Genomic DNA, 14,019 nt, shown 5'->3' on the forward strand with positions numbered 1-14,019 from the left:
TTACATTTAAGGTTAATATTGTTATGTGTTAACATATTAGCTGGTTATTTTGCTCGCTAGTTGATGCAATTTCTTCCTAGCATCGATGGACTTTACATTTTGACATGTTTTTGCAATGGCTGGTGCCTGTTTTTCCTTTCCATGTTTAGTGCTTCCTTCAGGATCTCTTGTAGGGCAGGCCTGGTGGTGACAAAATCTCTAAGCATTTACTTGTCTGTAAAGGATTTTATTTCTCCTTCACTTATGAAACTTAGTTTGGCTGGATATGAAATTCTGGGTTGAAAATTCTTTTCTTTAATAATGTTGAATATTGGCCCCCACTCTCTTCTGACTTGGAGAGTTTCTGCCAAGAGATCTGCTGTTAGTCTGATGGGCTTCTCTTTGTGTGTAACCCGACCTTTCACTCTGGCTGCCCTTAAGATTTTTTCCTTCATTTCAACTTTGGTGAATCTGACAATTATGTGTCTTGGAATTGCTCTTCTCGAGGAGTATCTTTGTGGTATTCTCTGTATTTCCTGAATTTGGATGTTGGCCTGCCTTACTAAGTTGGGGAAGTTCTCCTGGATGATATCCTGCAGAGTGTTTTCCAACTTGGTTCCATTTCCCCTGTCACTTTCAGGCACACCAATCAGATGTAGATTTGGTCTTTTCACATAATCCCATACTTCTTGGAGGTTTTATTCATTTCTTTTTAGTGTTTTTTCTCCACACTTCTCTTCTCGCTTCATTTCATTCATTTGATCTTCAATCGCTGATACTCTTTCTTCCAGTTGATCGAGTCGGTTACTGAAGCTTGTGCATTTGTCACATATTTCTTGTGTTATGGTTTTCATCTCTATCAGTTCTTTTAAGGTCTTCTCTGCATTGATTATTCTAGTTATCCATTCATCCACTCTTTTTTCAATGTTTTTACTTTCTTTGCGCTGGTTACGTAGTTCCTCCTTTAGCTCTGAGAAGTTTGATCGATTGAAGCCTTCTCTCAACTCATCAAAGTCATTCTCTGTCCAGCTTTGATCTGTAGCTGGCGAGGAGCTGTGTTCCTTTGGAGGGGGAGATGCGCTCTGATTTTTTGAATTTCCAGCTTTTCTGTCCTGCTTTTTCCCCATCTTTGTGGTTTTATCTGCCTTTGGTCTTTGATGATGGTGACGTACTGATGGGGTTTTGGTGTGGGTGTCCTTTCTGTGTGTTAGTTTTCCTTCTAACAGTCAGGACCCTCAGCTGTAGGTCTGTTGGAGTTTGCTTGAAGTCCACTCCAGACCCTGTTTGCCGGGGTATCAGCAGCGGAGGCTGCAGAAGATAGAATATTGCTGAGTGTTGCAGCAAGTGTTGCTGTCTAATTCTTGCTCTGGAAGCTTCATCTCAGGGGTGTACCCTGCCATGTGAGGTGTGAGGTGTCGGTCTGCACCTAGTGGGGGATGTCTCCCAGTTAGGCTACTCAGGGGTCAGGGACCCACTTGAGCAGACAGTCTGTCCATTCTCAGATCTCAATCTCCGTGCTGGGAGATCCACTGCTCTCTTCAAAGCTATCAGACAGGGGCATTTACCTCTGCCGAGGTTTCTTCTGCTTTTTGTTTAGCTATGCCCTGTCCCCAGGGGAGGAGTCTACAGAGGCAGGCCGGCCTCCTTGAGCTGCGGTAGGCTCCACCCAATTCGAGCTTCCCGGTGGCTTTGTTTACCCACTTAAGCCTCAGCAATGGCAGCTGCCCCTCCCCCAGCCTCGCTGCCACCTTGCAGTTAGATCTCAGACTGCTGTGCTAGCAATGAGGGAGGCTCCGTGGGTGCAGGACCCTCCGGGCCAGGTGTGGGATATAATCTCCTGGTGTGTCGTTTGCTAAGACCCGCGGTAAAGTGCAGTATTAGGGTGGGAGTTACCCTATTTTCCAGATGTTGTGGGTCTCAGTTTCCCTTGGCTAGGAGAAGGGATTCCCTTCCCCCTTGTGCTTCCCAGGTGAGGTGATGCCTCACCCTCCTTTAACTCTTGCTGGTCGGGCTGCACCAGCTGACCAGCACTAATTGTCTGGCACTCCTCAGTGAGATGAACCCGGTACCTCAGTTGAAAATGCAGAAATCACCCGTCTTCTGTGTCACTCAGGCTGGGAGCTGGAGGCTGGAGCTGTTCCTATTTGGCCATCTTGGGCACCTCTCCTCTTTCCAATTTTTAATAAACCTATCTCTAATATTTATATTTTAAGCTGTGAAATATAATTCAGAGTAAAATATAAAGAACTATGAATAAGTAAAGCAATATCAGCCAGATAGTATTGGATATCTGTTCTCCTGTGGTCTTCAACCATTGTCAATCACTATTTAATTTAACCTTGGCACAATTTCTGTGCTTATATGAAATAAATCAATTAGACTTTCTTAACCTAGAGGTAGGTCTTTCCTGCATCTTTTCAGTGACTCTAGCACACAGCAACTTTTACTAACTTTTTATCCAAGGCCTTCTTAGACATCCTCTGTTTAGACTTTTACCTTTTCTTTAAAAGAACAATATCGTTATTTACAACTTAGAGGGAAAGTAGCATCATGAGATAATGGAAAGAGCATGAACTTTGAAGCAAATCAGCCTGGGTGTGAATCCTGGTTTAATATCTAAATGACCACATTTAGATATTAAATTTATTGAACTAATTAAATGAAATAATTTATTGAACAATTAAATGAAATAAGTATGTAAAGCTCCCAGCACATAGAGAAGTTATGGTCTTCCTTACTACCAGCAGCTCAACCACCTCCAATAAGTTCACTATTACAACTACTGCCAGCTGACTGACTATGAGAAATCCAGGTAACTCTGAACCTCAGTTTCCTCTTCAGTAAAAGAAAGATAATATCTATTTCACAGGGTTATGAAGACAATGAAATGCTGACACCTAAACAGTGCTAGGAACATGGCATGTACTCAATAAATTTTAGTTCAAAATATTTTCCTCCTTTCCCCTCTCCTTAAAAATAGCAAGGACTCTTCAGATACTGTTGATATTCCCAGGCTGGTAGTTCATTCTGATCTTGAGATTAGATTACAGCCTGGAGGGGCATCTTAAATGCACTCTAAATTAGACCTGATTCATGTCCAGAAAAGAGTCACACACTACTACCAGGCTTACTAGGTCTGAATCAATCTTTAGGCTACAGAGAAAGCAAGAAATGTGTATAGCATATGAATATTCCTCTGAGCAGATCTTTCTCCTTTTCCTTCAGGGACTTTGCATAACCAATGTCCAATACCTGGAGAATAGGCAGAGAGTATATCTACACCTTTCCCCAGGCCCCTGCCTGTGCTCAGTGGTAAGAGAGTCTGTCCTCCTCTGGATGTTTCCTGGCCTTACTCACCACCTTCTACTGACAGAGGCAAGAAAATAGACCACCTTTGCATGCATACCGGGATCCCGTAGTGTCCACCAACAGCAACCGAATGCAGGACAACATGTAGCTGACCACAGCAACTTGACCATTGCCAGATTCTTACACTTTTTATGGAAACAGTCTATGAAAATGAAGACAGAGCCTTGGCATATACTTTATCTTGCACCCACACATAGGCCATCCATTCCCCTCCTCTTTTGCTCTTGTGCTCTGTGTATTAATACCTTCCTTCCATGAAGGGAGAAGGCTGGCTCCCCTTGTCTGTGCTTGCGTGGCTTCCTACAGGAGGGAGTTAAGATTTTCTTCTAGCTTTTGGTACTCATGTAAGGTTTTGTAAGTTTCATCTGTTACACTTCTATGGATCATTGACAGAAGGCTGAAGAAGATCCATTTTCTGTTTGATAGACCTCAAACCCTCATGGCGGGGCTTCTGTTTAGTTTTATTTTCTATTTGCATCTGTCAGTGGTCCTGGAAACTACTTGGCAATGGACATAGGCAATATGTGCAATACATTTTCAGAAACCACTGTGCTTAACACTGGAAGAACAAGGCCAGGTTGACTTCTGGGGTGACAGTTCCATGCTTATGGTCCTGTGGGGTACTTGGTCATTGAGATCCTAAATGGATCTCTTTATTTATTATTTATTTATTTTTTGAGATGGAGTCTCACTCTGTCACCCAGGCTGGAGTACAGTGGCACGATCTTGGCTCACTGCAACCTTCGCCTCCCTGGTTCTAGTGACTCTCCTGCCTCGGCCCCCCAGGCGTCCACCACCATGACTGGCTAATTTTTGTATTTTTTGTAGAGATGAGGTTTCGCCATGTTGGCCAGGCTGGTCTCGAACTCCTGACCTCAGGCGATCCACCCGTCTCGGCCTCCCCAAGTGCTGGGATTACAGGCATGAGCCACCACATATGGACTAAATGGATCTTTTTTGTCTGCCATAGAATTTTATTTGGTAAGGATGTGCTCTCTGTCATTTACAGTTCAAAAGCCAAAATCAAAATGAACATGATACTCTTCTAATTCAGACATTTCACAATCTGTTGTTTCATCCTCTGCCTCTTAACTCTTCAGGGTCAGGAAACAACAGCAGTAAACTCCACACCTTGGATCCCTGTGGTAGAGTCAAGGTGCTCCATAAAGACTTCTGGATGACCTTGAATCTGGGAGTAAAGTTACACACAGCGCTCCCTGGTAGGACAGTCTCGTTCTCTAGTTACAATGCTAGGGACATGACTCGCCTGCTTACTCCTCAAAAGCTGAGCAAAAAATTGGCCTCACCCCAGTGTTTGGCACCAGAATGAGTACTCGGTATAAATCTTTGTCCTCAAACATTTATATTTGTTTTAAAGCCACTGTGAGCCCCTAGCTGTTCTTCATTTTTGTCATTGTTGAGCTCTTCTTTCCTTCCCAGAGCTGCACCAGATTTCAGGAAGCTTATACAATACCCAGTAAGGCAAATGGCCTTGACTATGGTCTCACCAGCACACCCCACTGTCCCAGACCACAGTGGCCCCTTTGATGCCCAGCAGCTCTCTGCTTCCTCCATGCCCTCTGCAAGTAGGAGAATCTTTGTGGAGGCTGTAAATCCCAGTCCTATCCCTTGTCTTCCTGCGATGTCCCTCAAGTCTTCCTTCCTAGGGTCTTCTGCCTCCCAGAGGAAAGCCGGGGAGCCATGCTTCTCACCCTTTGGACCTTGCCCTCCTCCTAGACCAGGGGAAGCATTTTCCTACATGAAAGCACCACCACACCCCACCATGACTTGTTTCACAGAGATATTCATTCCTCAAATTCCATCTCCCGTTTGGATATCAGGCTTTTAGAAAACACAAACCAGGAAGCCTTGCACGCTAAGTCTGTTTTGTACCATACTAAGGCACGGAGGCATGGAGAGACATAGGAAAAGGAGAAAAATACACAGAAGGAGAAAAAGGGGGAAAAATTCTAAATTAAAACCTCTGAACCCTGTTGCCAATATGTATGGTAGTGATAAACATAGCACTTTGCATTCCTCAGGAGCATCTAGCCTACTCTTCAAGAAATTGAATCAACATTTTGCAAAGAAAAGTAACTTTGGGTTTCTTTTTTTTGAGATGTAGTCTCGCTCTGTTGCCAGGCTGGAGTGCAGTGGCGCAATCTCGGCTCACTGCCACCTCTGCCTCCTGATTCAAGCAATTCCCCTGCCTCAGCCTCCCAAGTAGCTGGGACTACAGGCACGGGCCACCATGCCCGGCTAATTTTTTTTGTATTTTAGTAGAGACGGGGTTTCACCACATTGGCCAGGATGGTCTCAATCTCCTGACCTTGTGATCCACCTGCCTCAGCCTCCCAAAGTGCTGGGATTACAGGCATGAGCCACCACACCCAGCCAAACTTTGGGTTTTCAATGCCTCGGTTTTGTAAAAAAGGGGCAGGAAAGTTAAAGGTTTATTTTCAAGGCACCACTGACTCACCTTTTACAGATTGCTCTTAAAATCATTTTAATTTGTTAGAAAATGTAAATTGATTTTGCATACTCTTTTTCCTGTAAATTGTCTGCACATAAGTAAAAGTCACTAATACTCAAAAATACTTTTTTTTTTTTTTTTTTTTTGAGATGAAATTGCACTCTGTTGCCCAGGCTGGAATGCAATGGCACAATCTCAGCTCACAGCAACCTCTGTCTCCTGGGTTCAAGCAATTCTCCTGTCTCAACCTCCCGAGTAGCTGGGATTATAGGCATGCACCACCGTGCCTGGCTCTTTTTTTTTTTTTTTTTTTTTTTTTTGTATTTTTGTAGAGATGGGGTTTCACCATGTTGGCCAGGCTGGTTTTGAACTCCTGACCTCAAGTGATCCACCCGCCTCAGCCTCCCAAAGTGCTGGGATTACAAGCATGAGCCACAGTGCCTGGCCTAAAAAAACTTCGATAACTCTCTCTGGAAAAGAATCAGTATTTACCTGTAGAGCCATTTTTGTGCTCCATTAACCTTAATTGAGTTTGTCATAGGCCAAATGGGCTGAGCTTGTGTCCTTCAAGTTAGTAAAACACGGTCTTTGAAATCCCACACTTGTAAAACATTCATTTGGCAAGTGGTTTTGCAAAAGTTGTAAAACCTTACAAGTGGATATGCCAGGGATTCCTTTAAGTATCAAGATATCCTTGAGTTTTCAAAAAATATGACTCAATTTAGAATCATGGGTTTACTGTAGCTTTTCAAAAGTGTATCCTTTGTAAAAGTACATGTACCTGTACTCAGTGAAATGAATGTTAAGCCACAGAGAACATGAGATTTCACCAATAGGAAAGAAGAAAACTCCCTGCCAGGCCTAAATAGTTGTTTCACATATTTGGAAGAGTTGCAGAGTATGCAAAAGTGACTCACCAACTCACAGACACCAGCACAGAGGTGGACTCGGTTATGAGGGAGGACTCGTACAACAGGTTCTGAAGGCCCAGTGGTTAATGAAGTGGTTAAGCTAAGGGTGGCCCTCCCCAGGCTCCTGGGGAAGGAAAGTCAACAAGGACTTTTAGATATCTCCCCAGCAAAATCATATTTTTTCCTTTTGAAAAGTTACTATTTTTTGACCAGCTTTCCATTCTCCTGGGTCTCTTGGTTTGTAAATGATTGTTTTCGTGCATTTAAGCAGTTAATCTGGCAAAGCTCATACTAATTTGACATAGCCAGGAAATAGAGAAAATGTACCAGACATAACTGTTTTCCTGGGTAAAATTTTATAAAACTAAGCATTTTAGAAAGCCCTACTCATGTGTAGATGTGGGAGGGAGGATGGACTCTCCCTGCAGGAGAAAAACTGTCCAAGTGGTGAATTCCACACTGGAACAACATGATGTTGGCTTCTGATTTTCCACTCCAGGCTTTGGAGGTAAAGCTCAGAGTTTGACCACAGTTATGTTGTGCTGTAAAGGGCCACTACACAGTAAGTCCTGTGGAATTAGGAACTGGCAAAGGAAGGGAAATGTGGTTAGAACACTCAGGAGAAGGGTTATTAAAGGGTAAAAGCAGTTTGTGCATTTGAGTTTTGGTTTTCATCATAACCTTTCACTTCATTGTATCCAAATGTCCCAGAAATGTTCATTGAACATGTAAAGTCCACAGAAAGAAAGGACCAGAATTCTTCCAGGTCTCTCCCATCAGGCTTCATCTGGGTTCTACCTTTGCTTTTTTGTTCCACTTTCAGGAATGGTGGGTAGGAGCGTGAGACTTCTCTGTTTATAAGAATGTTTCTTTTGAGTATCATTAATCAGCACGGATGAAGATGAGTTGTGCCTAAGATAATAACCATAGATCCAGTTCTCAAGGATATTTTGAGGAAGTTCTATCTTCTGACTCTTCAGAAAAAGTGAGAATATTGTAAGCACTTATATTTTTATATGGATGTTTAAAATCCTAATTGACCTGTTCTAACAAAGTAGCACGGAGGATGAATGATTTGGTAGCCAACTTTGGTTAATTTTGCCCACAGGATTGCCAAAAGTTTTCTTCCTGAGCTTGCACTTCTACTTGCATTCCAGGTGTCCATTCTTGTGTACCGAACACACCTTAAAGTGAGCTGAGAGATTTATAATTACTAGAGTCAAAAAAAAAAAATGCCAGAAGGAAACTTCACCACCCACTGAAGGATTGTTGTTGGCATGATGACTGAGGTGTGGCGCCTGTGCACATGGCAGTGTCAGTTGCCTTGTCATGAATGGCAGTAATGCTAAGGGATACTTTTCTTCTTTGACTTATATTATTACCTTCTCGAATGAGACATATCTCGATTTTGAATCATAACTGTGAGAAATGCCCACACCCATCTCACCTCCACATATGTAAATTCCATTTCTCCCAAGACTCCCAGCTATGAGAGACTGCAACAGTCAATATTATGAAAGTGGCTCGTCTGAAATGTTTGCTTCCCTGTGCTCAGTCACTTGAGCAGCACAAGTGACACATTTGACAAGGCAGAACAAGAACTTTATCCCTTCACTATGGAGCATTTTACAAGGGAAGCTGAGTTTTGGAGTAAACTAATGGTAAGTTGAATAAAGTGTTTAAATATCAAGGACATCATGCTGGACATTTTCCTTGTGGCTTTTTGGAAAATAAGATGAAAGGGGAATTTATAATCAAAGGATTGTATTCTTGCTCATTACTTTAAGTGAAACATGCCTTCTACATACCAAATTTTGTTACTGATAAAAGGCTTTGAATGAATTGTTTGGGAGGAACTTTTTCTAATTCTATTGATGAAGAATACTAACAGCTGTGGCATATAAGGCTTTATGACTTTGTGGCAGCAATATAGTTCGCTGGGGGAAAGGAATTCTAAGCTAGATTTTTAATATAAATGAAGCATTTCTTGGAACTCTGTGTTGGATTTTTGCTTTTGGTTTTCTTTAACTGTACCTCTTTTAAGATTTTCTCTAAGGTGTGTATATATACACACCTGATCAGAGGGGCATAATAAAAGAGGACTCTAATGTCTAAGATTAACCTTTGTGATTTCTGAACTGAACATATTCGTACCTGCCATTTTCTCTTTATGTGACCAAGAACTGCTGAGTTTACTGTAGATGACTTGGGACAGTCTTGAATGCATCAAAGAATGCAGAGATTCCCTGACTTCGGTGGTTCTAGCTGATCATGTCATTTTATAGTTGAGTAAACTGAAGTCCCTCTATCCAAACAACCCATAGTCTGGCTACAAGATCATAGCCCCACTCCTCATTCCAGTGGTTTTTTGTTGTTGTTGTTGTTTTTTGTTTTTTTGGTTTTTTGTTTTTAGTTATATTTCACTGTCTCATAGCATAAAATTTCATTTTGTTTTCTCCTTTCTAATGTAAGTTTCAGCTTCATTGGAATTAGAAAATTCTGTTACAAACAGGTGATTTTTAGGTTGGATGGTATAACAAATTATCTTTTGGTGGCAACGATGTGATTCATCTCTTTTTTCCCTGGCAGTATAACCTATACTACCATCTTTTATTACACTAAGTTTATTCTGTGAGCATACTGAAACCTTGGTTTCTATGAGCATACTGAAACCTTGGTTTCTAATGAAACTTGTATTCATTAAAGAATGTTCAGTATCTCTGATGTCTTAAATTATAATGCTGTATCTGAGCTGGTAAGCCATTCTGTGTGATGTCTTTGGAGAAGGGAGGGTTAAAAAAATTATTATTCCTAAACATAATTAAAAAGCACAATTTTTAGGTCAGTATTCAAACATTTAATACCTTTACTTTTGTTTATCCAATTCTTTCACTCATTTACTTAGCAAACATATTAATACATTGTATTCTGGAAACTCAATCATTCCTATGCTCTTATAATACTTGGGTTTTTTTAATGTCTTTATTTTTATTAAGAGTTTGTTTTGATGACCTATAGAAAAATTTAAAAAGTTTTTTTTCTGCATATCCTCTAGGCAGAGAGGAGCATCTATGCTCCAAGGAGCTGGGAGCTGATGTAGCAGCAGGCTCTGACTGGCTCCAGAGTCCTAAACCTGTGGGGACTGGGTAGAGGCTGATGCTCAGGAAATACACAAAGGACTGAGATGTAGGCATTGGTCCTGTCCACCCAGAACTGCTCAAGGAGTTTTCCAGATAAGATAGTCACATAACAGAACTATTGGATTTATAAGCAGCTACCATGCAAATTCAAGATAGCCTGTTGTTTTGTTAAATCATGGTTGTCCAAACTGCCATTTTGAAAATTCTCCCCTCATTTTGAACCTCTCTTTCACCTCTGGCTCCACCACTGCCACTACATGTTGTCACCAGTTCCCCTGGCAGGTGGGTGGTGGCTTCCCATGAGAGAGCTAAGTCAGCAGCCCCAGAAACTGCCTCAGGGAGCTGGTGGCAGCTCATTCGCCTGTCTTAGGCTCCTTCCAGGCTGTGTCATGGACAGAACACCTGCCAGCACAGACACCCAGTACAGGCACGGCGCAGGGCAGGAGGGACTGCAATTTACTATGAGCCAATGGCTACTCAGCCTGTGTGAACCAACAGAAATGGATTTTGGAGGGCCTGGTATATTTCCACAGTGTCTTTCTATCATAATTAATGCAACCAACCTCTCCTGTGGTCAGCAGGTTGTTATCTGAACTGTGTAGATTGTGAGACACAGAGATTTAGTAACAGGCTTGGCACTCTCTGGAGTGGGCTGGGAGTGAGAAATCTAAAGTGATTTCCTACAGAATTTTGGACATTGTCTCTCAGCCCTCTCCACCGGAATGATCGGAGTGGTTCTTCCATCCAGAGTTCTCTCATCATTTTTTGCTCTTAGTGCATCTGAGTTCTTGAATGTCTTCACTCTTGCAGAATACTGGAGTCACTTAGAAGTTCACTTCCATGTTGGACATAACTGGACCATGCTTCTCTCAAAGAGGATAATAGTGACCCCCGGGAGCTCAAATTCAGAAGCTTGCCACCAAGTGCAGCTTTAAGTCTCCAAGGCTATGTGCTGGTCCAGGACAGTTGGTGGATCAGGTCTGCCGTTGCATACAACCCAGTGCAACAATTCAACCTAGCACAACTTCAACAAGCATGAACCATATATGAAAGTGCAGGCAACAGAGGGCATGATGGCCATGCATGATTATTTGGGGAAAGTGGGCAATGGTAGCTCTCTACATAGTCCTGTCTGATCATCTCCTCCCAAGAGACCCCAGCCATCTTTCTTTGCCACCATCCTCTTTCTCCCAGTGAGCTTATCTGAATACCTGCCTCATTGAAGCATCAGGCAAGTGCTCATTGAACCCAGCCTCTATGACTAAATCCACTGTTTCTATGGAGAATACAGAGTAAGAAGACATGATCTTGACTCAGGAAGGTCAAAATATGATTGTGAGACAAGACCATGAAACAATTAGAGAACAGAATAATATATAATTGAGTGGCAGAGGGCATGGTTCAGAAATTAAGTGGAATAGCAAGTCTGAAGTCAGGGAAGTCTGTGAGGCCCAGAAGAGTTAAAGAAGGTTTCATGATGGAATTGATGGATAGAATTTGAAAAGGAGAGGGATAGGCACCCAGGTGAAGGGGATGGTGTCGAGTAAATGCTGGGAGGCAGAAATGCCTCTGCTGATAGGATACTACTGAGTGATTGAACAGGAAATGCGTGTGAGGGACTGGGGAAAGATAGAGAATGGAGCATGGAGCAGATTCTGGAGAGTCTTGAAGGCCAAGCAGAGGATCTTAGACTGGGTAGGACATGAGAGCCATGGAAGGAGTCAGAACAGTAGAGTGGCTTGATAAAGGCAGCATTTAGGGAAAATGAGTCTGGCAAGGTAGCTTGGATTCTGAAGATTCTAGAGGCCAGTAAGAAAGCTGTTGTTACAGGACCTACACATGAGATGACAGTTGTCCGAGACCAGTGTGGTACAAGTGGAGTAAGGAGAAAAACATACCTTTAAGGAAAAACATGAAACACTAGTCAGCTGATGGGATTGTGTACGATGCAAACTACATCAAGTCAGCACCTTATGGATATCTTCTGCAGACAGCAGTCTATTTATGCTCAGGATGAGAGAGAAGTTGAATTCTTTTCCATAGATTTACTCCTAAGACCAGTAAACCTGTCTCCTACTTCCCTCCCTGTCCCTTGAGTTAACCAACCCCTTCCTGGAAAATTCTCCAGGCATCAGTCCCCATCTTGAGAGTTCAGGCCAAAATTTCTCTTGCAGGCAACCATCCTGCCACCTGAAGCATTCTGCTCCCTCAAAGCCCCTCCTTCCTCACAGCTGGATTCATGCTCCTGAGGGTCATTTTCCTGCGATCTGCTCCTCAGCTACTGTTTGATGAACAGGAAACATTTTTCCTCTTTCTTCCACACCATGTGGTGTGGTTATGTGTCCCCACCTGAATCTCATCTCTTAATTGTAATCCCCATGTGTCGAGGGAGGTAGGTGATTGCATCATAGGGTGGTTCTCCCATGCTGTTCCCCTAATAATGAGTGAGTTCTCACGAGAACTGATGGATTTTGTCTTTGTTTGGTTTTGAGATGGAGTCTCGCTCTGTCACCCAGGCAGGAGTGCAGTGGTGCGATCTCAGCTCACTGCAACCTCCGCCTCCCGTGTTCTAGTGATTCTCCTGCCTCAACCTCCAGAGTAGCTGGAATTACAGCTGCCCAACACCACACCTGGCTCATTTTTGTATTTTTAGTAGAAATAGGGTTTCACCAAGTTAGCCAAACTGGTCTCGTACTCCTAACCTCAAGCGATTGGCCCACCTCAGCCTCTCAAAATGCTGCGATTGCAGGCATGAGCTGCTGTGCCTGTCTGATGGTTTTATAAGGGGTTCTTCACCCTTCACTCGCTCCTCTATCCTGTTGCCATGTGAAGAAGGTCCTTGCATCTCCTTTGCCTTCCACCATGATTGTAAGTTTCCTGAGGTCTCCCCAGCCATGTGGAACTGTCAATTAAACTTCTTTCCTTTATAAATTACCCAGTCTTGGATATTTCTTTCTAGCAGTATGAAAACCATCTAATACCCTGACTTAGTTTTATTTCTAGTTTGTGGGCTTCTCCCATGTCTCCCTTCTGTCTTTATTGACATTAAGGCATCCACCCACTGATATTTGGCTACTTGGCAGCATACTTCAGGTCAAGATGATTAACTTTTCTAGGCATGTACATAGTTGTATTTGACATAAATAAAGTGTATGCTACTTACAGGAAAAAGAGGTACACAGTCCACTCGATGTTGTGAAAGGAGAAGCAAGCCACCACATCAGATACACAAATGATGAAAATCAAGGTATTGTATGTTTAGACTGACAGGTCTTAGGTTTCAGGAGAAATTTTGAATCATAGAAGGCAAGAACTCTAAAGCATCATCAACATGTTCTGTTTGACCTACATATGGTTTTTATAATTGTAGTTGTTTTATTTACATTTTTAGCAAATATTTAAAATTAAGACATTTTCACATAACAATCCAGGGACAGTTTTTTTGTTTTGTTTTGTTTTGTTTTTTTGAAAAAGAAGCAAAAGATGACAGTTATCAGCTGATGCTGAGTATAGCTATCCCCTGTAGACAGGGCAAGCATTCTCCTCTTTACCTACATATTGAGTACTTATTGGGGCCTGTGAATATTTCAGCTATGACCACTGATTTAACCAATCCCTCATTTTACAAAGAAGGGAGACTGAGGCACAGAGAAGTTAAGTAACTTTTTCAGTATTTCCCAAGAGGCTGGTATCAGTACAGGGCTGAGCTCTGCAGGCCAGTCATGGTGGCTCACACCTGTAATCCTAGCATTTTGGGCGGCCGCGGCAGGCAGATCACCTGAGGTCAGGAGTGCGAAACCAGCTTGGCCAACATGGAAAAACCCTGTCTCTACTGAAAATACAAAAATTAGCTAGGGATGGTGGTGGGTGCCCAGCTGCTCAGGAGGCTGAGCAGGGGAATCACTTGAACCTGAGAGGCAGAGGTTGCGGTGAGTTGAGATCACGCCATTGCACTCCAACCTGAGCAACAGTGCAAGACTCCATCTCAAAAAAAAAAGAAAAGAAGAACTGAGCATTGCTGTAAGGCCTTGCTGCCTTTTCTCTCCTTTCAAGAACTGTAGTTGTTTCTTGAATACAGGATCCAAAAGGTTGGTAATTGGGGCCAGAAATTTGAAACCAGCCTGAGCAACATAGTGAGACCCCATCT

General features: G+C 42.6%; 1 protein-coding gene across 1 annotated transcript in view; it reads left to right on the forward strand.

Annotated features, from left to right (window-relative positions):
- Window positions 1-8,244: 8,244 nt before the first annotated feature.
- The window catches only part of SASH1 (SAM and SH3 domain containing 1), a 366,232-nt gene continuing 360,457 nt past the window's right edge, over window positions 8,245-14,019 (forward strand). The window contains exon 1 of the mRNA XM_078001231.1: window positions 8,245-8,393. Within this exon, the coding sequence (XP_077857357.1) occupies window positions 8,349-8,393 (45 nt within the window). The 5' untranslated portion in view covers window positions 8,245-8,348. The remainder of the gene's footprint in view (window positions 8,394-14,019) is intronic.

This window comes from Macaca mulatta, chromosome 4, assembly GCF_049350105.2.
Source record: "Macaca mulatta isolate MMU2019108-1 chromosome 4, T2T-MMU8v2.0, whole genome shotgun sequence".
Classification (NCBI taxonomy): domain Eukaryota; kingdom Metazoa; phylum Chordata; class Mammalia; order Primates; family Cercopithecidae; genus Macaca; species Macaca mulatta.